At 37.9% G+C, this 26960-nt stretch overlaps 2 protein-coding genes across 4 annotated transcripts in view; one reads left to right on the forward strand and one right to left on the reverse strand.

Moving 5' to 3' along the window:
• scaper (S-phase cyclin A-associated protein in the ER) overlaps positions 1 to 19879 on the forward strand; it is a 71413-nt gene extending 51534 nt beyond the window's left edge. For all 3 annotated transcript variants that reach the window (XM_038268739.1, XM_038268741.1, XM_038268740.1), the window contains 7 exons: positions 2618 to 2847; positions 5443 to 5598; positions 8413 to 8647; positions 9948 to 10097; positions 17623 to 17814; positions 18483 to 18531; positions 18707 to 19879. In XM_038268739.1, coding sequence (XP_038124667.1) covers positions 2618 to 2847; positions 5443 to 5598; positions 8413 to 8647; positions 9948 to 10097; positions 17623 to 17814; positions 18483 to 18531; positions 18707 to 18816 — 1122 coding nt within the window. In that variant the 3' untranslated portion in view covers positions 18817 to 19879. The remainder of the gene's footprint in view (positions 1 to 2617; positions 2848 to 5442; positions 5599 to 8412; positions 8648 to 9947; positions 10098 to 17622; positions 17815 to 18482; positions 18532 to 18706) is intronic.
• A 2341-nt stretch (positions 19880 to 22220) lies between these two features.
• On the reverse strand, positions 22221 to 25505 carry isl2a (ISL LIM homeobox 2a). Its single transcript, XM_038268742.1, is given in 7 exon segments — positions 22221 to 22842; positions 23597 to 23764; positions 24018 to 24304; positions 24410 to 24669; positions 24838 to 25027; positions 25323 to 25415; positions 25418 to 25505. Coding segments are annotated over 7 exon segments (1188 nt in total). The 5' UTR covers positions 25491 to 25505; the 3' UTR covers positions 22221 to 22725.
• Positions 25506 to 26960: the final 1455 nt, after the last annotated feature.

Below are 26960 nucleotides of genomic sequence, written 5' to 3' on the forward strand. Positions count from 1 at the left end.
AATCATTCTATGCAAGCAATTTACACAAGTATAACCTGGTACTTAATGTAGGTTTACATATATAGCTATAGTGACCTTTTAAGCCCCGATCACCCAGCTCTAAACCTAAAGATATAGATTTTTCTTTTATTTACATAAAAAAAATCTTTGTGCATGAATTTTTTTATATTTTATCTCTGAAGTTTTTGCACTTTTTGCCTCTCTGCTGATGTCATCGAGTCCTTTAGTGTTCATGACGAGCGAAGCAACACAGAAAATCTGGAGTCCCACTGTCGCCTCCTGACAGAGGGAATGTGAGTGCTCCATCAGAAAAGGCAGGCGGGCAGGCTGGGTTGTGGCGACTTGTCGGCCCATATCCTTCAGCACTCTGTTAGAAAGACTGTAAACATCAGCTCACTCCAAACATCCAACAGTGGCGGCTCAACACTCACAACACAGACAGGACAAGGCACAGCCACAGGGTTGTGGTGCATGCATTAATTCTTCTGGGGCTTCCTTTTTTCAGTCGAGTTCCAATCCAAAGCAGTCGTATTTCCTCGGGGCACAGGGGGAGAAGTTAGGCTGTATACTTCAGTTTATATAAAACACATCCCAGCAGCTGCTCTGCTGATGGACATCTCCAGCAGCACTGTGGGAGATCTACAAACTCTTCTTCTTTTCAATGTAAATTGAGCTCAGAAAGTTAGACTTAATTCCACTGTCCTACATAGTGAGTGGTCATAAAGGTAATACAATGAGCATTAATGTGGCCTTAGTTTAGTTATTTTACTCATGCACATCTGAGTGGACGTCTCATTTTGGTATGCGTGTGTTAGCAATTGAGTGCAGCAGTGGGGGTTGGACTGCCATATGAGCATGCCCTCATTTAATTAGATTTGTGGAGAATGTCGGTGGATTTACCTATGCTGTCAGCATTCTCCCTGGCTGTTGGAGCAAATGTGAATGTTTTACCTTGGCAAGCTCAAAAGTAGAGACACTATATTTCAAATTTAGACCTGTGCTTATGTTTTACACATGATGCTTGGAATGCAGATTTGAAGGATGGCCATCCAACTAGTTTAACTAATCTCTCTCAAAGGTTTTCTTTTTTTAGACTGAGCAGGACGTAGGTGATTTAGAGAATATCTTCATTTACAGCAGCTTTCTGTGGCTACTGCTTGATGTTCCTGTGCTCAACTACTAATTGGTTGGCTTACGGTAATTTTTAATAAACATCATAAGGTGTTTGTTGAGTATGATTCAAGTATAGAAGCTACTTACATCAAGAGAAGGTTTAATGACAGTAATTAAATATTTAATCGGGCCAATTCAAAAATTGCGTTTTCTTTAGATTGAAAACTTTTAACCAGTCCGGATGAATTAATTGAATTGTCTTTATAAAGATTGTGGCATGTGCTGTGTACGGGTACTACATGATTAACTGAATTGAATTTATCAGACAATTGGAAACCAAAAATAAAATATTTTTGCTCACTCTTTGGTATAGGGGTTGTTTTTGTGGGAGACGAAATCAAAGCTGTTGGTAAGTTGTGCAATTTGGAGGGGGCCCAAAGGCTTAAGAAAGATGCAAGTAACACAGTTTTTCCAATGGGAGCATCTCTGTTTATCTAGGCAGCCATAACTGAGAGTTGGATCTTTGCAGAAAACTGAAAGGGGAAAAAAACAACAACTCTTTAATGGGATATGTTTGTCTTGATGTTAAGAGTATTTTGTGTATGGTAAAATCCCTATAATTTATTTTCCTAATTCCCCTACATAGAAAGGCTAAAGCATATTTCTTAACAGATTTCTATTAGTTTGAACAATACTTGTGTTAAGTGCAATCAAACAGCTTCTTGGTCCTGATAAATAATTACAAGTCTTAACAAGATTACTAAAGCCTCTGTTTCTCAAAAATTAAGGAAAAAAATGTCTACATGATAGAGAAATGCAAGCTTAATCCCACCAGATTAAGTTGGAATCTTGAAACTTAAGTTGGGCTTTTTTGAAATGATCTAAGAGAGAAAATTAACTGATGTAATTTGGTGCAGTGCAGGTTACATTTTCAGTGGTAGTTGAAAAAAAAAGAACAAAGTATTTGTCAAGGAAATTGACATAAATTGGCTTTAGAGTTGTTTTATTTTAAGATACCTTAGTCCCATAATCTCCTGGTGTTTATTGTATTTATGGTTTCCAGAGCTGCAAAAAATATCAAATCAAAGTTGTCATTAATTAGAGCAAAATGAAAACCAAAAATGATAGCTCAAATAAAATATTTGGTAATTTATACGGCATGCAATACATTTTTAGGTACAGTACATTTTGGTTTTTTTTCTGGTTCTTAAAGAGTTTTGGATTTGCTTAAGATTGTAAGTTGGCCACAAACTCTGATTGGTGCAGCCCCAGTTTTTGTCCAAAAACTGAGGTCTTTTAAAATTCCCTTTTGTATTTAGCGAGTAGCTTTTATAAACTTAAGATGACCAATAGTTTGGTCGGTTATACTAGTCTGTCTAAGCTGACATTCAATTCAGTCATTTTGTTGGGTTGCTTTTATATAAATGAAATCCTGTCTGTTTCCATCTTGTCTTTGATGTTTTTTTTATACCTGCTAATTGTTGTTTTTTTCTGTACTTTCTAGCTGTATGTTCCAGACGAAGACAAGTCAATTTTTGGCCGAAGCGTAAACAAGCAGGTTTTCGAAGGCTTCACAACAGGCCTTCTTCAGACCATTGCTACCATCTTGAAGTCCCTGTATCTCTGCGTTGTTGAGCCGGCAAAATGTCAAATCTTTCAGTGTTCATCTTCAGATGCAAAGGGCAAAGGTTCTGCTGCAGAGTCCTACAGCACTCGTGCCCAAGATCTTATCAGGTATTTTTTCTTCTGTGTTAAACTCTAGGTTTCTCAACCTCCCACATCCTCCTGGTACCTCTTTATCTCACCCCAAAACCTTTTTACGTCCTTTCTTTCAAGCTCCTCTTTACCACTGATGGACATCTGATTTCCTAAAGGGCAAGCCATATGTAAGGAATAGGCTTACAAAATGTCAGAAAGCCTGGAAATGATCCAAGTGGTGTCTTGTTAAAATGGGAGTAGTGTGAGAATGAGGTGTACTCTGGCATGTTTCCAGCATGTCCTTTTTTTAAACATTTGGAAACGCATTCTAAGTAATATCAGTTTCTTTGGCGCTTACAAATCCACATAAACAACAAGCACTTCCAGAGCTGAGAGAGGTCCCCTTGAACCTGGCATTTAGGCTCTCCATGATGGTTTGGCCTGTAGGAGTGGTGATTGTGATGGAGAAATGTGGACCGTGAGGAAAGGCAGGCCCAGCACCCTGAAGCTTTGTGGACTAGTCAAGTCTTCCCACCATCCCTCCCACAAGAAATAATTCATCTGCGCAGGGCAGCTGCACAGGCACACCAATCTCATCCACTGACCCAGTTGTAACCCCATAGTCAGGGGGGTGCCTGAGAAAAATTGTACGGTCAGACTTATAATCTCAAGTACAAACCAGAGATTTACATCTACTGTCCTTTAATGTGTGACGAAGAATAAAACACAAAGACATTCCAACCCTTTACAGCCAATTTATCAGGCTCTCGTCGAGACGTTTCCACATTTACCACAAGACTAAATGTCTTTTTATAAGGTTTTATCTTCTGCACTAACACAGTAGGCTTTATAATTAGAAAGTTTGACAATAGTTTTCAAAAGAAAAATGGCCTTAGAAAGACTGGGGGAAAATTGCAGAAAAAGTCAGAAATAAATTAGGGGAAAGTTGAAATAACAAATAGGTTTAATAAATAATCCTTTCAGCATCTAATTAAAGGGATAGTTCGGTATTTTTGACATGAATCTGTATGGCATCCCCATCACCAGTGTCATGCAATCACACTGACTTCTCGTCCAGTTTTGGTCAAGCCAAAAGTAGTCCGGCAGGTTTGCTAGAGCCAGCGAAATAAAACGTTTCTCTTCCCAAAACATGTGTTCAAAAGAGTGATATTTTTGCATCCCAAAAACGTTGTAGTGGAAAAAGTCACACGTCGTTATCACTTGGTCCTATTTTCTCTCTGTTCGTATCAGTGCGCGCCGTCATTCAGACAGCTAGGGCGGAGGGAGACATGCATCTGGCTGTTGTTGAGCTCGCTGTCTGAATGACGGCGCGCACTGATACGAACAGAGAGAAAATAGGACCAAGTGATAACGACGTGTGACTTTTTCCACTACAACGTTTTTGGGATGCAAAAATATCACTCTTTTGAACACATAATGTTTTGGGAAGAGAAACGTTTTATTTCGCTGGCTCTAGCAAACCTGCCGGACTACTTTCGGCTTGACCAAAACTGGACGAGAACTCTGCTCACAGGACGCTGCCAGGGGTAAGTCAGTGTGATTGCATGACACTGGTGATGGGGATGCCATACAGATTCATGTAAAAAATACCGAACTATCCCTTTAAGCACTGTTTGGTTTGATTTATTATCCCAAAAAGGGGAAATGTTTTGGAAAAGAAACTGCCAACCTACTTTACCAAGATATGCCCACCTAAACTGAGAGGACAGAGTGATAATGGACCAGTCCAGATGACTTAATGTTCATGTGTTAGAATGGTCCAGTCTGTTCAGACCTACACCCAAACACTAAACAGCCAAACATTTATGTTCAGACATTTATACATTGAATGTGGCTAAACTTGTTGGAGGACAATTAACAGAAATAAATACACCAAGCTGTTACCAAAACACCACAAGACTCGCAGCTGTAATAGAATTATAATGTGGTTCTATCTAGTTTTTACCCGGGCATCTGAGATAACTTAAGATTTTTATCGCTAAATAATGTGAGGGGGCGGGACTCAGAACAACAAACCTTGGATCAAAATATTAGATGTATAGATTCTAATCACTTAAATGAGAGGAAATTGATTATTACTTAGTTCTTAGAAAAGGAAAACTAAAATCAAAAGATGATGGAAAACAAGACAAGACAAGGAGCAGCTAAATAGTTACCACAATACTGACTAGAATGCTTTGACTGACTGCTGTAATCTCTAGGTTTTCATAAGCTCTGTTTACTTAATTATCTTTGCATACCAGAAGCCTCTAGAAAACTAGCCCTGGGTCAGCAGACTGTCAAGGGCCCAAAGCAGGTCTGGCACAGGGGCCACAACAGCCGTCTAATGACACTATTAGGGGTGATTTGTGGCTGAAAGAGTACAAGGAACATGATCATGAGTCCTGTCATTGGCAGAGACAAATTGGAGATATCACAGTAATAGCTGGGGGTGGAGGGCTTAGGTGAGGTATTGACTTACAGTGGAAGTGCAGAGGGAGTATGCACAGTAAAGGCCTTTGTTTGCTTGTGTGAAAGAGCCTTTCATTTTTATTTTTTTTAAGCGGTCTTCAGGAGCACATGCAATAAAACATCTAACATTTTCTTTCTCTCTTTTACCCTTTTATCCAGCTACGTTGTAAACATGGGGTTGATTGATAAACTGTATGGATGCTTCCTGTCGGTCCAAAGCCCAATAGACGAGCACCCCAAGATGTCTGCCTTTCTGCAGCAAGCCTCTTCTATGCTGCACCGGATGTGTGAGCTGTGCATTGCTGTAACTGGACGGTGAGCTCTTATGAAGACACCCTTAACATCTCTTGTGATATCCTAATCTTTTGCTGACTAACTTACATCCTTTTCTCTGGACAAGTAATGACAGAGACTCTGTCACAGTTGATAGCTTCCAATCACTAGGATCCATAAAGTCAATCTCGTGGTTTCTCAAACAGATATTATGGCTCCTCTGCAGGCAGGTCATTCATTCCAACCAGTGAGCTGGCGTAGCTGTCGTTACAGCAGACAGAGATAGAGATCTACTTGACCCAGTGCTCTGTCACTCACCATAAACCTTAGTCTGCGGTGTAGGGGGGGAGCCCACCCACATGTGCCATAGTGACCTCCACTCAGAGGGGTTCAGTGATGCCGCTGACAGAGGCTAAGCACACAGTCACACTAAGGGACATAAGTACCACCATTTCTGACTTCAAAAGAAAAAAAATCAATCTGATCATTGCAACAGAAGAGCCAGTTAATAATTTTATATCAGAAGTTGCTTTTAAAGGGCCGCTGAAAAGGCTTTACTTTACACTGGAGGGGCAAATGACAACTAGAAACTAGTTTGACAAAGAATATTGCAAGACGACTTTTTTATTTTTTATGTACCTAATGCACTATATGTTTAGCTCGTTCTGTTTGAGATCTGTTCTGCTAACAGCCTATATGTCATTTATAAGAACATTCAGTGGGCCACAAAAATATTTGGACCATGCCAGTTGCTGTTTTAGGGGATTACAGTCGCATTTAGAGGCTCTGTTCTCGCCTAGCAGCATATTTCACACAAAGCCTGTTGGCTAACATCAAGTATCAGCATGCACTGCCGGTTTCATCCCGAGGTCAAACGCTCTCTGTTGTAAATGGCTGCAAATCATAGATGGTGCTGCTGCTGCGGTTTTAAATAGTCTAAATGCAGCAGCTGAACTCCTTTACTGTGGCCCACCTTGTGTTAGACTACACAAATACAGGTAATTACTACAGAACTGTTCTGTATGAATAGTTTAATAATACTAGTTTCTACATTACAGCCTGTCAGATGTTATAATTGACAACTTTTGCCCAGTGTTACAGGAAATGCTTTACACAGGTTGAAAACAAAACAGACATGAAACCATTCAAGACACTCCTTAAAATGGATTAACATAAGTAAGCAGTGAGTAGAAATCCAAACAGAGTGGATGAGTTTAAAAAGAGACTGATAGATCATTCGATTTTATGGATGTAAATTTGTGGAAAAGCAGACATTTAGATTAACAAGGGGACATAAATGCTTAGTTATAAGGCAAATTTAACTAGTAGAATAGTTGAAAATAATTCTGAAAAATACAAAGTCATAGTAACCTAGAAATGCTAGAAGTTAAACCTGCTTTAGAATACACTTATCCACTTAATCTTTTTTTTTTTTTTTTTTTTTAAGTAAAGAAAGTCCATTTGTGGGGGATTTTTACCAGAATACGCAAGAACCAGTTGTTCTACGAAAGCCTCAGATGTTTTAGAGAACATCAGTAGCATGATGAACACCAAGTATCACAGAAGATCAATGAGGGAACAATCTTTGAACATCTTAAACAATATTACAAAATGGGCTATAAGAAGGCTGCTGTTGAAAGTAAATTGAAGTTCGTTTTCCCACTGACTATATTGAGGAAGAAGCCTACCAGACCAAAAACAGAAGACCAAAAATGACCTTTTTAGTCTACATGTAAAACACTCTGGAAGAAAACTTGGGACCAGAAGTCCCCGTAGCTACATCATCCTCACAGTTAATGATGAGGGCAGTCTTTATATGGTGGGGGTGCTTCTCCTTAGCAGAAATATGCTGCTGGTCAGATTTTATTGGAAGACGGAGCTAAATACAGGACTATCCTGGAGGAAACCCTGTTGGAAGCTGCAACAAACCTGAGGCTGAGCAGAAGCTCCTATCTCCTAAACATGGAGACAGAAGATGATGTAACTAATTGTTGACTCACTAGGCGTGAATAAATGTTAACTTTCCACATCAATATTAATTCAAAACTTCTAAAACCATGTGTAATTTTCCCTCCACTTCAGTTGAGCCCTGCTTTGTCTTTATATGTCCTGTTAAAATCCACAGGGTTTTTTCCATTAAAGTAATATTATATGAAAAAGTTATCATAGTTGCATAATTGCATCCAAGGGTTGAAATGTTGGTTTCCAAAAAACAGAAGCTTAATATGAACACGAGATGAGAATGTTTGCTGTGAAGCAGTCTTTCCACATTCAGTGCCGTCTTTAAATGTAGACAGGTTATTCAGAGTTACCAATGAAGACAGATTCCTGTAGCATTTGCTTCAAATTTCTTACTCAGCATTGAATACTAAACGGAATACTTTACAGTAAGACGATGTACATCTTATGATTTGATACTATGTTTGATGCATTTACTGACAGTAATACATTTTCCATTCCTTTCTGGTCAAGAGTTGCTGCCTTGTCTTTTTTTTTTTGCTGATAAGTATATTACAATCCTGCCCTTTGTCAATATTGTGCATATAATCAAGCACATGTGGCATTGATATCAATCAAAGAGATTCAAGGAAAGCCTTGTCCTTTTCTCTGCATGCTTTATAGGAAACAAAATCATTTCCAAAAATCTATTTTTGCCTTAAGTCTTGCCTCATGGGAGCTCTAGACTTACCCTCCCCAGTGGAGTGGATCTCCCTGAAACATCATTGCCAGCAATAAATGTCATAAGCACATGTCTAATCAGTAAAACGTCTTTCCAGATTGCCTTCAACATAAGGTCTGAAGGTCTAATCTACTATTTTCCTCTTTTTTTCTCTTTCTCTGGTTCTTCCCCGCCAGCGTTCCTAATATTTTTGACAACAAACGCCAGGACCCAACTGGACTTACAGCTCTTTTGCAGTCCACTGACCTGGTGGGAGTGGTGCACACCCTGTACTGCATCTTGCTGCACAGTTTCTCGCCAGAGTCTGCTTCCCAGACTCAGGAGCCCTATGGCCCTGGAGTCATCCAGGTGGCCATACACGGCATCCGCTTCTTCAACAGTTTTGCCATTCTTGACCTATCAGCCTTTCAGGTACGGATTATTATTGATTTTTTTTCCTTCACTTTGTTAGATTTAAAACCTCAAGTTTTGCATACTAGACACATACAATGACTATTTCACATAAATATTTGAAAAATCTTGTAGATTCTCATTTATCCAACATAAACATGTTTGAAAATCCTTTCTTTAGTATCTAACATCCTTGTGGCCATTAATGCTTTTTTCTTTATAAAAAAAACTATTCAAAGAGAGATTGTTCTCCGTGGGCCTAATTTGACCTGTGAGCATAAACATAGGAAACCGTTGACCTCAGGTCACTTTCTAGGGGAGGATTAGAGAGCCCAGTGGATGAGGTTAGGCTGAAACGCCAGTGATTATCACTGTACGAGGAGCCATACATTACCCACTCTGTGCAGGAGAGCGCATCGCTTTCCTAAGTCACCGCACAAACCGAGAGCCACACAGACGAGCTAGCAATGCTGTTAATTATTTTAATGCCTTGGGGTAATCACTTTGAAGCGGCTTCCTGTCACTGACCCGCCATATTCAGGCAACTCAAAACAGCTGGAAATGAAAGCGTTTTCCCCGCCAAAGTTTTATGAACATTTTAAATTATGTTGCTTTTTTGGCAGGGACTTGTAATCACCTTGTGTTTCACATTACTTCACTGCGACAGCTTATACGTATCAGTAGTGATCGGTTGATCACAATTTAAGCCGCTGGCTCACTCCGTTGCTGCATCTGCTCACAAAATGGTGTTTAGACCCAAATTTAAAAGCATGGAGTGAAATATAAATGAATTAGTTTTGTAACAGGCACATTTGGATGGAGTAAGCTGTAACTTATCTGGAATCTTGGAAATCTGTCCCTTTTTTCCATCTAATTTACAACATAGTTCTCATTATTCCTATTGATAAAGGATTTATACATATTTAATATGCAGAATTGGCTCTTAGATTAGAAAACAGCTGAATTTGGTTGTAAGATTTCCAACCAGCCTCTGAGATATTGTTTACGGCTGTTTAGCACACCCAAACCTTTAGTGAAATTTCAATGATCTTGCAGTGCTCTGTCACACTGGCATGTTTATTAAATACTCTCTGAGCTCCTCCATGTATCTCAACTTCTAAGCAGGGCTTGGGGTTGTTCTACACTTATATTCTGTTTGATTTGCTTATATACCTATACTCTATACATTTCCACCAACAAAACATCTATCCTTTTATTGCTTTGCATAGATATATTGTTTGGCGTTCAGAAATAACAAACACAACTCACATTTAAATTAGTGTGAGCGTTCTATGACATGTTTTGTCTGCTGTTGGGCCAGTCGGTTCTAGGAGCAGAGGGCCTCTCTTTGGCTTTCCGGCACATCGTCAGCTCCCTGCTCTGGTACTGTACCCAACATTCCTCGGAAGAGCTGCTTCATGAGGTCATCATCTGTGTGGGATACTTCACTGTTAACCACCCAGACAACCAGGTAAACTCATACCTCTAAATGGTTGTAGTGTGGGTCAAATCTAAATATTGATTTAACTAAAAAATATAGATATATAGGACCTAATTCTTAGAATTTTTTAGATTTATCTTTATGTCATTTACATTATGTTCCGTTTACAAAATATTTAAACAGGCATACAAGTGATTAAGCATACAAGAAATTTAAATTCATCAGTTGTGCATTTAAATACTTAAAATGAAAAGAAATTCAGATCCAAAAAGAAACACAAATTCAGATCCAAAAAGAAACACAAAACAACAAACAATATAATGGTACATTAGATCTGCAGAGTTTTGTTTTTTGTAGAACTGTTTTGTTACGGCCATATCGGAGGGTTTTACAGCATGTTATATCCTGGTATATTTATATAAAGTTACACTGAAGAGGCTGAATGATAAAAAGGAAATAATTTCATCCTTTGAATGCATCATTTGGCAAAACAAGCTCAAGACTTTGGTGCTTTAAGAGCTGCCAACACAGACAGAAGCTGCAACAGAAATAAACACTTGAAATATTTAACTCTGTGTAGTAAGTCTGTTTCATTTTGAAATAGTTTCCTTAAATGAACTTGTCTGCCACAATTTAATTTATGAAAGGCAGCTGTTAAATAACAATAATAGGAAATTTTTATGTTTTCTTCTTGGACCTTTTTTTTCCCCAAACTGAACTTTCTTAGTTTTGTCTATTTTATAAACTGTCTGATTATTTCTGTTCAACCCAAGGTTCCTCTGAGGAGTGTAAAGCTGTCGATTTTTAGAGAGAAGAAGCCAATAATATCAACTTACTATTGTTCCTCTCTTGCATTATTTGTCAGAAAAAGGGTGTAGTTTTGTAATTGTAACAAAAAGCACCTGTTAAAAGATTTATACCTTGGCACCTTCCTGCTTTTGGTCTGTGTGTCGTCCTTTGTCCCACAGAGTGAGCCTTTGTTCTCAACTGGAAAAGCGGAGATGTCTGCTTGCCCCGGTGTTACAACTACTTAGGGGGCTCTGTGGAAGTGAGCAGGATGTGAAGAAGCAGACCTGGCTGCTGTGTTGCTGGCTGTCATGCATGGCCCGTCTACCGGGCCCCTGATTAGCCATGCTACAGTTGGCTGGCCTTTGATTAGGATAAGCCTGACCCAGTCTAAGCGTGTCCTTACACAGTAAAGCAGTATATTGATTCATTTCTGTTTTATTTTGGGTCTTCCTCAACCCTGCTTTTTCCGTTTTTCTCTCTCTCTCATTAAATTCAGCACAGACCATTGTAAATTTAATTGGTATGTTATTGTAAATGATTAAATAAGTACTGATTTAAATTGTGACCAACAGCCAAACAAAGATGGCATTTGATTCTTGCTCATGTTTCGGAAAATGTGTCATTTATTCACTACAGAGAACCAAAACAAAACTCCTTTTCACCTTGCTTCTGGGTTTAAAAGAAAACACATTTAAGTATAGATTGTCAGGAAACAAGATCCAATCCAACTTCACACAGTTGATCTTTGCCAGTGGTCCGGTTCCTGGAATGCGTCCATTCAGTTCTTCACCAAGATGGATGGCTTCAAGAAGGAATATTTAGAGCAGCTTGAGCTTTTCTCCAGCTAATGTAAGCATTGGCAGGACACAAAAGCGGCCCGACCCGAGGCCTTTGCAGTCACAGAGACTGCTGATTCACTGTCGGCACACTAGCTTTTGTTTATACACATACTTTAGAAATAGAGCTGCTCATAAAAAGCAGAACTTTGAAGCAGACCTATACGTCGAGATGTATTCCCTCAGCTTTGTGGGGGGATGAATAATTGAACTGTCACCAAGGGAAAAAAACATTGAAAGAGTGACATATCTAAGCCTGTGTTGTTGTTGTTTTTTTTTTTGTATATAGCAGCGTCACTGCTTATGGGGGCAACTGAGCCATGCAACCATGTGTTTCTTTGTCTCCTGACTGCGCCTGTAGAGAACTTCTGACAAACATGCAAAGCTAATTAGATGTCTTGTCATTGACAAATACATGCACTTCTTCTTTGCCTCTAGAAGAAAGATCTACCGGTAATCTTCCTGTCTTTAACTCCAATGATTCATTCATGATTCATTCACAGTGATGATATGTTGGATCTTTTGGCTGATGAGATGGTAATTGTTATCTGGTGAAATGTTAACCCACCTTATTCCTGCAAACTTTTCAATAAGAAGAAAGGAGTTTCAGAGTGTGGAAATCTTAAAAAAAACATTGGCTTTTCTTTTTCAGAACATGGAAAAAAAAGAACAAGCTGTTATTTTGTATTCACAAATACAAAACCAGGTTTTCCATGCATGTTTAAATGCAGAAGGTAGTTTTGAGATTTATTTGTGCTTATTAAAAGTGCATCAGTCAGGCCGATTTCTAGATTTTTGTCTTTACAAGCACTGTGGCGCACAAAGACTTGTTTGTCTAAACTTGGCTTTAAGTGGGGATTTAAATAAAACAAACCCTGAATTTAAAAAAAAAAAAAAGGGCCTTGAAAACTTTGAAAGAGGTAGCTCTGCTGAACCTGGTAGAAAATGAACAAAAAATTGTCTCCAATTATTCAGGTTAGCATCCGATTATCACTGCGATTAAATTGCATAACAAGATCATGTTTGCTGATGTGTAGATAAGAAAAGCATATACCTCTCAAATTTTGGATTTGAAAATATGGGAGATTTTATCATATCTAATGAAAAAGATTACGTTTTTTTTGTTCTGAAAGTTTCTTAAAAATTAAGTTGGAAAAAAATCAGGATTTTGAATGTTAACCTAATGATCAACAGCAATAGCAAATCAAATAAAAACAAGTTTATTTCAATGACTTACGGCTTTATAATCATGTCAGTATTTCTTATACACATTTTGTGTAAATTGGGTTGGTGATCGGTTTTAACCTTGACTAGCTTTGTTTGATGATCACTGGCTTACTTTGAGTGTAATCACACCTGCCATATTTGGTTCGCTTCAAATGGACCACAGTTCATTCCCCTGTTAGTCCAGATCTTTTTTGCAGGTGTGAATTTATAAACAATGTAAACAAGCTGTGATCCACTTTTTGAGGCTTTCAAAAAGACTGGTGCGGTTCGCTTCTATTCTGGACACAAACCAGCCTCTAAAATAAAGTCTGAAGAAAATTCTAGTTCAGACTTTTCTGTGGAGACATGTTGGCTCACAATAATGGCTGCTGTGAGTCGGATTTAGATGCTGGCGGATAACAGGAAACTGAACACATTACAACAGAGCTGCTTTGTTTTATCGTTTTGGAAAGTTTTGTCCTCTCCGTCACTAAACGTCATTAGTTTGCAAATCCTGTCAGCCTTTTTGTGTTTTTTTTTTTTTTAAAGTGAATACACACAGAGACTGCATTTTACTAGTAATGGAAATAATTATTCTAGTTAACATAAGATTTTGCAGATTGGTGGGCACATTTTCCCAAATAAATGTTTTATTTATTTATTTTTTTTAACAAAAAGTATAAAAAGTGTATTTGGATTGGTATTTATATTCCTTGAGAAGAAACCGTATAACCAGCTGAAATTCATGCTGGTAGATCAGAGCTTCATCAAACCTAAATCTCTGATCAATACGTTTCCCATAATCCATGGATTATCTGGCAGAACATGCTCATCTCCATGTCGCTGCCTTATCTAAGTGGTCAGTCCTCTTCTTCCCACTCTCTTTGAGGGCGTTTACTTCGCCCTACAGGCTGGAGTCAAGCTTAAGGTCTATAACTCCTCTTAACCTGATGTCGAAACTCTTCCTTCAGCGGCCCATTACTGGAAAGACAACCAAGCCGTCTGCCTGCAGGGTAAGTGCAGCTCGTGCAGACCATCGGGAGCCAGCAGCGGAGAACAAACTCACTGCATCAGCCTGCAGAGTAAACAGAGACAGAGAAACATTGACATCCACACACGCTCCACTAACTGGCAGGAGTATGCCTTGATTGCTAGCTTTGGTACATGATTTACACTGTGCTTCAAGGGTGAATTCAGGTCCAGGCAACTAGAAGTGAAGCTACGGACGTTTTTAATCCCTGGAAACGTTTCAGCGAGAAGTTTTCCTTTGTCTGTAACACTGTTGTCAGGTTAGTTTCAGAGCTCGGTTATCAGCAGTTCAATCTTAGAAGGAATGACAGCATTTGCTCATTGAGATAAATAAGAGTTATTAAATTTTATTGTGTAAACAAAGGGTTTAAAATGATGGGTACCTTAAACCTGAAGTTGAAGTGTCTTTGTCAATGTCTGCCACATAGTCCAAAGGCAGTTTACACACCCATTGTAGAAGTCCTAAAAAAGCACTAAACAGGAACTTTATGCCGTCTGCTCTGCTGCCTGTGTTATCAGCAAAGACCTTCCACTGGATCTGGTTTGTATTGTGGATTTAAGTGTCAGATATATGGCCCTACTTTACCTCTAGTTCCTCCTAAGGTGTTTGGGGGGGTCTAACCTAAGCAACAACTATAAACATACACATTAAGCGCTGTAGCTTTTCCAAAAGTAGAAATACACAATATTTTCCAGAGCTTTAAGCTAGTAGCTTTTTATTTTTTGGTATCCTCGTCAATTGTGATTATTTTTACGGTTATTGACTCTACTTCCACAAGAGTTCCTCAGGAATTTGTTTGTTTCAGAACATTAATTTTACACACTCTTTGTGGTCGTGGGCTGTGAGGAAGTCATGTGGTTAAAGCACTATAAGGCCATTTAAAAAAAGGCCAGGTCTCTGAACTTAAGGAAGAACAGAGCAGCTAAGGCACTTGAGTTTTCTCAGGGTTCTCTGTTAAATGTGGACCAGATGCACAGTGATTCGTTTTATGATGTTGAACTGTGAGGTGGAGATACCTCAACTGTTTAGTTTCAGCATTAAAGTCATTTCAGATCCGATTTTTGGCTCTTCACCTGCGAAACTGACATCTCTGTGTACCTCTAGGTCTCTGCCACCGGCCTTTGTTTTATGTCTTTCTGCGTCAGGCACTTGAGGCTTTGTAATTTGTTTAAGCAGCTAAAGTTTGGATGAAGATGCATGGTGGGAGATTATGAGCTTGCTGTGTGATTTGTGGGTTGGATCACCTCTGAGCTCCGGCTCAGATGTCCACTACATGCTGTGGTGTTGAATTCTTTCATAAATACTTACATTAGTATGAGGAGCTTCTTCTGCATTTGCAGACTAATATTAATAGTACGTTTTTTGGTGTTAAAAATAATGGCTTTAGTTTTTCATCAGGATGTCGGAATGAAATATAAAAAAAATAATTAAGTCAGGTAGAAGTAGCATGGAAATAATGTAATACAGCCAGCTTAAATGAGTTTCATTGTTTATCCAAAATTCCTTAAAGAAAAATTGTAGGCTTTTTAACGTTTCAGAATTTTAGTGAATTTCAGAAACTGAAAATAAATTATTCCAGCCTTTTGTAACTTTGACAGATAATTGGGGCTGATACAACTATGGTAATCACATTAATCGTGATTTAATAGATTATTGAAATAATCATCAGCTAATTTAGTAATCGATTAATCGTTAACTGGAGTTTAGACTCTAAAACAAGACTGTAGCTGACAGAGCAACCTATTTAGAGCAGCAATTATAGCAACATTTTAAAAAGAATATATATACATTTTGCATTTTAGATCAAATAAAATGTTTTTGTCTGTCAATATGCTCTATCCAGAACTCCACAAGTAAAAACGGTTTAGTTACACCTGGTTTGATTTCGTATAAACTCTTCCATAAGGAACCTTTGGTTAGCCGATAATTAATCGATTAATAAAAATAAAAAATTATCGATAGATTAATCGATTTGCAAAATAATCATTAGTTGCAGCCCTACAGATAATCACATTTCCAGTTGACATGTTTGTGTCCTGTTTCCTGCTCCCTCACTCAGGACGATATGACTCGTTCACAGACGTGGTAAATTATTTATGCCGAATGCCCTTCCTGACGCAACATTCCAGATGACACATCTAGTGCTTTAAACATTTAGTATAAAACTAAATGAAGATAAACCTCTTTTACAGATTGATTTTAAGTGATGATCGGAAATGAAACTATTTTGTGTCGCCACAGTAAAAAAAATAAATAAAAGGGTTCAGCTCTGAAGCGGCTCTTTAAACAGATAAAAGTAGTGACTTATCGCTTTGTTTATCCTGCTTCTCAAACTTGGAGTGCATTATCAGAGGGGGGGCCAATGGAAGGCTATTAGTGTGTATTTGTTAAAACCTTGTAAATCTTTTTAATTTATGTTACGGCGACTGTGGGACCTTCCCACAGCCTTCTGGTTTCCATTGATGTTGAGTCGGCGGTCCTGCGGTCCGTACCTGTAAACCCGTGCTGAAGAGGGCCGTCTCAAACTCAAGGAATCAATAACTTCTGCAACATATGGAGATTTTTTTGGATCAATCAGCTTTGATAGAGGAGAGATAGCAAGACTCCTTAGGTAGCAGAACGATTTTTAAACATGTTTATAAAACAAAATTGGAAGCCTTTAGGAAAACTCTGATTTAAGCCGTTCTCTTGACTTTCTCTAGCGCTGATGTCTCCAGTGTCTGGGTCAGGAGGGCTCAAATCTACATATAGAGGATCTTTGGATGCTCATCAGAAATTAAACTAACAAAATTGATCACAGTAAGGCACATTAATGCATTCTTTTTAAAAGAAATGAAATGCAAATATTCTTGTTTAACTGGCTCATTAGAGGTACTTTTATATTCAGCAGATTAAAAAAGTCGAGTTTCTTCCACCACTTTCGTCTCTAAGCATCAATGTTTCTGAATCACTGTTTTAGAGAACGTGCACAAAAACGTCTGTTGTAATGAAGGCCAGGCTAACAGCTCATATTAGATGCCAAACAATCTTCAAAATGTGAACTTTATAAGTCTTTTTTTTTATGAAATACTAGTAACATTTCTGTTAAAGTAACTGCTCTCTCTTTCATGATTGAAGATGTCTCTGCTCCTATTATTAAACAGTTTTTTTTTGTTTTTATAGATATGTGTTCTCATATTTTTCTTCAATTCTTAAAGAACTATTTTAGTTTCAAATGTTTATAAATAAATAAAAAACTGAGTAAGGAATCTCTATTAGTGTTAATGACTTTGCCCATTTCTGGTAAAACTTTGTACACGGTGTGTTTGACCTCCAGCTCCACCCCTTCATACCCCGGTTGCACTGCGAGTGCCCTCTTAACCCGAGCTTAACTCCTGCACCGACTGCTTTGAAGCTTCACACCAGACTTGAAAGTAAAGTTTTAATCGCTAATGAGGACATCAGCTTACATTTAAAATTTTCCCTCTATTGCAGCTTATCGTGTTGTCATTCTTCCACTCTTCTCCCCCATTGTGTTTTATAGCTTGTGATTGTGCAGTGGGAGGCTCTCCTCCCCAGGTCTCCTCCTAATGGCTGTTTGTATGTTGTTTTAGAGGCAGATTTACATGTGGGAGGGGCGCAGGGTGCTGATTTACAACCAGCAGCACCACTGTCGGGTTTTAGTGTCTGACTGGCCGCTTTTTGTGTGTTCCAGGTGATGGTGCAGTCTGGCCGCCAGCCCAGCGTGCTGCAGAAATTGTGTCAGCTGCCCTTCCAATACTTCAGCCACCCACGCCTCATCAGAGTGCTCTTTCCTACCCTCATCTCTGCCTGTTACAACAACTCTCATAACAAGGTGATCCTGCAGCAGGAGATGAGCTGTGTGCTGCTGGCTACATTCATTCAGGTAAATGGCAATTTGGAAAAATAAAAGCAATGTTTTATGCTAGCTTAAAAATATGCGGGGTAATATATTCATTTAATCTGCTGCCGACTTGGAGCATCTTTAAAAAAAAAAAAAGTCAAACTCTTGGTTTATTCGCGTACATCACACAATTCCACCACATTAGCAGTCCATTAGCTAATTGACAGGAGGTGGTCTGGGCCGCCGGTGAATCTTTAGCAGGCGGGCTTTTACCAAGATAAATGGATTCCTTCACGGTGGATTTACCTGCCACTGCTTCAACTCCCAGTAAACATCTCTTCTCCTTCATCTTCCTCTGACAACAAGCCCTCTTCGCCACGCTGCAGCCACCACTGTTTAAACACCGATTAACTTCCATTCAAAGGGAGACAAGCCATTGTCATTTCTTTCAAACAAACCAATAATGCATGGCGTCTTGCCCCGCTGCCCTCAACCGTGTTAAGCTCAGGAACATTCCTCCGAGTGGAGCAACTTAATCCTGGATAGCCGAGTAATTCACGATGAGATGGAACTGTCACAGCAGCTTAAACGTTTCCTTCCTTAAGTGTTGCTTTGTGCTTAAACCATGTAGTATGATTAAGAAGTTATTTAATTATGTTGATAATTTTGGTATCCTTGCATCCTCATTTAAAAAGCCTTTTTCTTCATAGGACTGTGCTGCAAATGAGAAGGATTCAGACGATAAGATCAATAAAAATGGTAAGTTATTTAGCTAAATTTATGTTATTAGAAACTTTGTCCTTCTGCTTTGATTTTTCTTCTCTTCAGTGGTATTTTATTTTTATGAGAAGCTCTGACTCATGTGATTTCCTCTAAAGCATTAATGGTTTCTGCCACACTCTGTATTAAAGGTTGTGTTTTTCTCCCTGTTTAGCTCCCCGATGTTTGCTGGATTACTGCATGCTGTCCTACCGCTTTCCAAGAGATCAGTGGGACTCAGCCCTGCAATTTTTTCTCAAGAAGCAGGAGGAGGGATCGAGTTGAACTCAGTCCTCTGATTTAAAAATCCCAGTTTAGCCATTTCAAAGGGTAATTCCTTGATGACATCAATGTTTAATACGTTAAAAGGCCTTATATGTTGCATCCATGTTGATTTCGTGGAAATCTTGTTGATGCAGCAGAATAATTTGCACAAAATGTCTTATTTGTTAATTAAAGTTTAAATACTTTATCGGTTGTTTTGCTGTTTAAGTGGTTTTGCATGTGTTTGTTCCTGTTGCACAGTTTATAGAATAAAACATTTAATTGTGCTGTAACTTGTTTGCCAAACGTTCGGGGACGCCTCTGTTCGTTTACTGTATTTCACTCGTTAATTAAATGTTTACTACTATGCCGATTTCTCGATATTATTACATTTTATTGTGGGTAGAAGTAACTCTGAAATAAAAAATACATATTTTGAGCATAAGTGCTGCTCCTAGCTACAAGTTATTTGTTATTAAGCTAAGAATAAAACAGTGATTTAATCCATTCTGTTTTTGCAGCTGACGGAAATGAGACACATATAGTTATATACAATTTTCCGGTCATTTTGATTAGTGCAGTTTCTGTTAACTTAGAGGATGTTAACTCCGAATGGTTTATGAACGTTCGTTAGAAAGACCTGTGAGATTTAGTGTCATAGCTTTTTCCTGTTTTTTTTTTTTTTTTTTTTTAGAGCAATTTTGCATGTACGTAGTGTGAGTGTAAATTTTATTTATGCATAATGTGAAATAAAAAAAACTAGACATCTGCTGTTCAAAATATGGTTTAGCTATTTGAATACTTCATTCAAATCTATCTCTGTTCATCCAAGTAATGGAAATAAATTTTACTTCTACTGTTATTTATAATTTGTTAATCACTTTCTGTACCGTTTTACGTTAATTTATTTGTTTCTGTCATTTTATTTTTGGTCACAAGATTCTTGTTTTTTGTGTATTCTTTCTGTTCCTAGTTCCACTATTAGAAAATATCAACCATTTATAGTTTCATTTCATAACTCCATGTTCAAGGAGCCATTTACGAGTTAATATATTTCATTTAATAAAGTTTGTGAAATACTGTTCTATCCTGTCGATTCTCTGATTTATTCTATACACATTGAGCACCAGCTAAACTAATACAGCAGGTGGGTCTCCATTTGTCTTAATAGATTATTTCATAGCTAAAGGCCAATTACCATACTTTTTGGGGGGGCGGGGGGTTAGTTGATATATTTTGTATTAAAGCTCTGCAAGATTTTGCTTGTCCTGTTGATTTTTACCATTTAATAGTATATTTCAATAAAATAAACTTTTGTAAATCACCGTTTCTCTCACCACTTAAAAAAGGGTAATTTTAAACATTTTTAATTTTTCTTGCTTTGTTCTCCAGAAGTCTTTAAGTGTGAAACGGGGATGGATTCGCTGACATACAGATTTTAATTTCATTAAGAAAAAAATGTTTGTATTGTAGGTCTGAAACGGTGTCTCAGAATAGATAAAGAAATGTAGGAATCAGCCTTTTATTTAATCAGTGTGAAACTGGTACCATCTCCCAGCTCATTCAGGCTTGCTTTAAATCAGTGATGTTGAAATCTGGGGCCTGTGAAATGTTCAGATGATATAATGCTAAAATACATAGGTTATCTCAAGTTTATGGTAAGTATGTAAAGAAAAAGAAAACCTTATCTTATATTTTACTGGTGTGTATTTTCTTTATAAGATGAGCTATTGCTACAATGAAATCTTTGACATATTTAGACTAGTTCTCAGCATGTTCTGTTGTTTTATTATTATTTGAATTGGGCTCAATTTCCCTCGCTGATAAAAACCGATCCTCCCCAACAAATTGCTGAGGTGTAGAGTGTCAGTCCAAGCTTGACCCTCATGCTCTCCTGTCCAGCGGCTATTTGTCGCTCAGGATTCCTGCTGGAATGAAAATAAACTGAAGATGCGTCCGCAGGCAACATGGAGTCCCCTCAGCGCTGCGCGGCTCAGTCAGCCCACTGGATCCCTTACAGGTGATGCCAGATGGAGATAAGGGGCCCCCGCTGCCTGGAGGCTACTCAGTCTAGACTTCCAGTCCAATAATACAGGACTCCAGTTTTGTAGGCTAAAATTGATTTAGTCTAAAAGCAAATGTACATTTTTATATCATCAGCAAACGCTGCGTAAAGTTTGTTTGGAATCTGGCTGCAAAGGCGCGTCATGTTAGAAATGGGAGCCAATGCAAACATTGCAAACGCTTAAAGCTGGAGAACAGCGGACACTTATTGTCTGATTCACTGACCCCTGACACAGGGCAAAAAGCTCAATAATATCTTGTCAACAATCAGTCACTGATCTTGGCTCAGAAACTATCTAAGCAGATTAAAAGTCTGCCAAACCTGCAGACAACTCTAAACAGAATTGTTAAAGCTTTTTAAATGGATATTTTTTGCCTTGATTTCAACTATAAACTTTCTCCCTTTCAGAAATATATCTTCTAAACAAGGCATTTCAGATACGAATCCTATTTTTTCTAACTTCAATATGTTCAAAAGAATTATTATTATTATTATTTTATTTTTTTTTAGCAAACTCTAGTTTTATTAGAATTAAGGAATGGTCTCCAGACCTTGAATACATCCAACCAGAGAGGTTACTTACAGTTTCATCAGTTGTCTTCCTACAGCCAATTCATTTATGCACGATTTTGTTCATTCACTGTGAAAACTTTGAACGATTTAATAAAAGAATAGAAGCCTTAATACTGGATGACGTCATCCTCTAACTGTTTTTTTTTCTCCTTTTTTTACTAATACTTTTCAACAAGCATTTCTTATTGCCACAAATTATTGCCAACTGGTCTTTAATTTTTTTTTTTTTTTTTTTTTAAAGGTTTAAAATCCGGATCTATGGTTATTGCTGTCTTTTTACAGTAAACAAAATAAATAATATATTAATTATTATGATCTCTTCCTTTTATTATACTCCTGACCGCTCTGATCATATTCACAGAATATTTGTCTTATTTCTAACTTTTATTTGCTAAATATTAGACATCTTCAAATTAATTGCCTGTTTCAAAAATGTAATATTCTGTGAATCCATCGAGATTTTTATGATCTTTAAGACTTTTAGGGAAAGATTGACTTATTTCACCAGAAAGAATGTTTGCTGGCTGCAATCAGCGCTCAAGAAGCCCATGGTAGCTGACGTCTTCCTATCTCTATTTTTATTTTATTTTATAAAACTCTCTAACCAAACTCTGCTTACTCATCCAAACCTAAATCTTCCTTGAATAATTAAATATCAAAACATCAATTATTATGTTTTTTTTTTTCATTTAACCGAAAGATGATCTCTTTTCCCTATATTTCTTCAAACGAAAAAAAATATATATATATATATATATATATATACTGAACGCCTTGATCGACAAAATTGATTTTATGCATGCAGTAAGCAGTTGTTTTATTGATAAGATCAGTTATATTTGCCTTCATAATAAATAGTAATAACTTATTTTCTTATAGGAAAGGTGAGGTAGGCTACACCTCTTTCATCTGATCCAATAATTTACGTCAGTCTAGTGAATCTTACAGATCATGCACATCTACACAGGTTGCATTTTCCTGACAAACATACTGGAATCTTCGACGCGCAGACGTCCAGCACTGGCTTATGTGCTTTAATCCAATCACATCCTTCCCAGTATATCCATGTAGCTATTGGCACGACTTTTTTTTCTCTACAAGAGGAAGCCCCTCGTGTTCATCTACAATTGTGGATCCAGGAAGCATTTAGAGCTTCAGTCCTCCCAGTTCCGATCTGCATGGATGGATCCTGCAGTATAATCCAGCCCGGTTCCCTTGAATGTCTTCCTTGCGCTTCCTTTATGGGGATGATGAGGCTGAGTTTTCGGCCACCAGCTGACCCGTCTGCCTCATCACGTGTCGACGGGACTCGGGACCATGCTGTTCGGTGTGTCCGGTAACTGGGATGATAGGGAGGTTACATCGCTGCCCGAGGAGTTGCCCAAAGAGCCCGACTCAGAGAAAGAGACCTGTGCAGGAGACACAGACAAGTAAAAAAAATTATATATATATATAGCCTATATATATTTATATATATCATAATCCCAGCTTGGTATGATTGATTGACTTTATTGATCTCACAGTGGAGAAATGTACTCCTTACATCAGCTTAAATATTGTGCCAAAGAAAGAAAAATGTGCATGGCATTTTTAAAGAGCATACACACTGCAAAAACAATCTAGAAATAAGTAATATTTCTTAAATTAAGTCTATTTACCCTTAATTTTAGCAGATAAATAAGATGATTTACAGTGGAATGAGTATTTTTATTCTTAGAATAAGATAATTAGATAACATGCACTTGAAATAAGACAATACAGTTGTTTTTTTTCTTATTTTACATGTAAATTGTCTTGTTCCATTGGCAAATTGTCTCACTTATCTCCTCAATTCAAGGAAAAATGCACTTAATTTAAGAAAAAATAACTTATTTGGATTCCTTTTTTTTTTTGTTGCAGTGCACATATGACAGCTTTATATATAGCAGGATTCTTATACAAGGTTCCTGCACAGGGTAATTTATATAGATTTGATATTATGACCCAAAGGTCAATTGTAATTCAACGGATTTTCTTTTTCTCCAAATTTTAATAAAATCACAGCATGCAATTTAGGCCCTTTAAATAGATCGGGTGAAAAAACAACTAAACCTTCAGTAAAAAAATATATATTTTTCTGTCCTTTGCAGGCGTTTTGACACATGCCCATAAACGCAGACCTACCAGTTGCTGGAAAGCAGGCTGGTCCAGATCGGTCTGCAGAGCAAAGTCGCTGAGGCTTTTCCACGGAGGCTGGTAGGTCTGTACCTCCACTGGGTTCCCCTGCACGGTGTTGTCATGTCTGATCGGACTCCCAGCCACCAGAGGAGTGCCTGTCAGGCCCTGCAGATTCTAACAGGGGGATGAAAACAGTTCATTTTGTTCAGATGTTGTACTTTTAAGGGAAAACGTAGTTAAGAATGTTTTTGGGAGAAAAAAAAAACAATATAAGCATGCAATTTTAGATTTCCTTCTGATTTTTATGATATTTTTCCCCAATTAATACTCAATTATGACTTTACAATGTGGATAAGTAAAACTAGTTGATTATTTTCTATTTCTCCAGAATAACAGGATGTTTTCTCCCTGATAAAGATCCACATACTGTTTTGTCGCTCTGCTGCTGCTGCTGAAGCTGCTTCATCAGGATAGACTTCTTCTTGTCCTTGCAGCGCTTGTTCTGGAACCAGACCCGGATCACTCTGGGGCTCAGGCCGGTCATCTCCACCAGCTGCTCCTTCATCAGGGCGTCCGGCCTCGGGTTGGCGTTGTAGCAGGTCCGCAGCGTGTGCAGCTGCTTCTCGTTCAGAACCGTCCGGACGCGGGTGGTCTTTTCAGACTGTTTGTGGACGTGGTTCCGATGGTGAGGTGGATGCCGGACTGAAATGGGATCTAGGGTAGAAAATTAAAAAGATAATTAAAAAATAATAATAATATGCTAAAGCCTAAGCAGATATTGCAATAAAGTTAATATGATAATAAAAAAATAATAATTACCAGCTATGTGCAGGGGCCTGGTGGGGAGGTTCCCAGGGCTCAGCGGGCTCCCTGCAGAGGACCGCTCCACCAACAAGCCGTGATCGGCCCGACACAGCAGCTCATCGTCCCGCAGTGAGAACTCATCCCCCGGCAGGAGGTGCCGGCTACACACCGAGCACCGAAAACACTCCATGTGATAAACATTTCCCCGGGCCCTCATCACCAGGTCGCTGCTGCAGAAGCCCATGTCGCATTTTGCACATTTAATACCAAATAATCTGAGGAAAAAGGCACAAATATGTATTTGCATTAATTAGACAGACCTAAAGCTTATATTTTAAAACAGTAAAATACATTTACTCTTTTGGCGTTATCATTTTTTTATTTTTCATTTTTTTGAAGCGCAAAAATAGAGAATAAATTGATCCACCTTTCAGGCCATGTACCTTGCATAATCTCTTTTACAGTAAGTCTTTCCGTCCCGGACGAAACAAGTGCAAGTCTCGTCCAGATACTGGTTGCACTCTGCACATTTGAGGCAGGCAGCATGCCACTCCAGGTCCGGGGACACTCTCAGGATGTACTGGTCGCGTATCTGACTTCCACAGCCCACGCACATTGCGATTCCCGACTTCTCTGTGCGGAGAAGGTGCATTAATGTGAAACTGTGACAGATGCATGTTGAACCCCACAGTCACCTTGAGAGAAACTAGTGCAAAACCAACATGACCGCCCATCCAAACATGAGCTGTTGCTGCGCAAAAGCTACTCTGATCTTAAAAGTTGCTTTCCATTTTTTTCCACCTTATGATAGAAATAATGTTTTTTTCATTAGGATGTTTGTGTTGATGTATTAAAAAAATATCAACAAATTATTAGGCTTATAAGTATTACATAAAGAGTGTTGTTCCTGGAAATAAAGGTATCTTACTTTTTGAATGATCCCCCATATCATCCAAGAAAGAAGTGTTGAGCAGGACGTCCACCATACAGGAAAGAAAGTCGACGCCCGCGGACGGAGGAGCCCGACCGTCCCGTCCCTGGCTGCACGATAAACTTGTATTCCTCCTCCGGGAGGTGGGGAGAAAACAAAGACCATCGACCAGTGACGTCTGCAGAAACCTGGACCTGTGTTGGTCATGCAAATCTCTGCTCGAAGCCCCTATAGTGAGGTTCTGTATATATGCGCAGGCTATGAGACTTGCTTTGCAGAAATAACCTTAATATCTAGTTAAGCAACACCTATAAATGGCTTTGATCTCTATGATGCTACCTTCAGTTTTTGATATGATTTACACTGTGTTCATTGAAATGTAGGGTAGTGAGTATTTTCCAAATGGACTGTTGATTTTTTATATTTCCTTTTTTTTATACCTGTAGCTGATATGTTAAGTTATAAGTCTTAAAAATAAACGTTGCTTAAGATAGATTGTCGTAGTGAAGCTATTTAAGAATTTCTTTTTTTGTGCTACTCCATAGGCTACTACCGGTATTTTTGTTTCTTTTTTTAAATACATTGTTTTGCTCTTTTAGGTGAACCAATAATTATTATTCAGTGATAGCGCTCTGGGGCGCCCTCTACTGGAATATTGTTCACATTGACAGATTTCAGAGAGTTAAAATCAGCAAAAAAATATTCTAGAGGATACATGGTATGGAGATTGAAATTGGATTTGAAACATTTCAGAGATAAAGGTGCTGTTTAAATGATCAAACACCTATGTGTTAATAGATTATGTTAAGGGTCAGAAAGTGATAGCTCTACAATGGAATTGGTTTGAATTTAACTAAATTTTGTATGTATTATATATATATATATATATATATATATATATATATATATATATATATATATATATATATATATATATATATATATATATATATATATATATATATATATATATATATATATATAAATGTAAAAAAAAAATGTAAAAAAAAAAGCGTATAAAAATCAGAAAAGAAAAATACAGAAAATACCACACACTACGCCTTGTTTTCAAATTTTTGTGGCTTGCATTCATTTTATATGGCCTGACCCAGAGCCTTACCTTAAGCATACCAACATATACCTAATCCTAATGTAAACTTAATATACACCTTAGTCCTAAACCTAACCCTAATTCAAAGAACAGACCTTTGCCATGTAGGGACCTGTTGTGCACATATGTACCTGTAAGTCCCCATATGTAGAATATTATACAAAAACACTTCCTCCACATTGGAGGTAAAGACCAGACCGCACACACTCACATAACAGAAAAATAATCTAAACAGATAAAAAACTGCTGTACTGATTTGTATATATTTATCTTTCTAATTCCATCTTGACAGATCTCAGGACTGACTGATAGTTCTCTTAATAAAATAGAATAGAAAATCCCTTTATTGTGCCACAATGGGGAAATTTTGGTGTCTACAACAGTAAGAAGATTATTGAAAAAAATTGTTACACAAATGTGGACCTTAGAAAAAATGTGTAAGAATAGCATAATAGTGAAGAGTTAAAAGGTAACAATATAATACCATACTTTAAAGTGTAAATACGTGCCTATTTAACCAAATA

Source organism: Cyprinodon tularosa, unplaced genomic scaffold, assembly GCF_016077235.1.
Source record: "Cyprinodon tularosa strain WSP-4 unplaced genomic scaffold, ASM1607723v1 ctg71, whole genome shotgun sequence".
NCBI classification, from domain to species: Eukaryota; Metazoa; Chordata; class Actinopteri; order Cyprinodontiformes; family Cyprinodontidae; genus Cyprinodon; species Cyprinodon tularosa.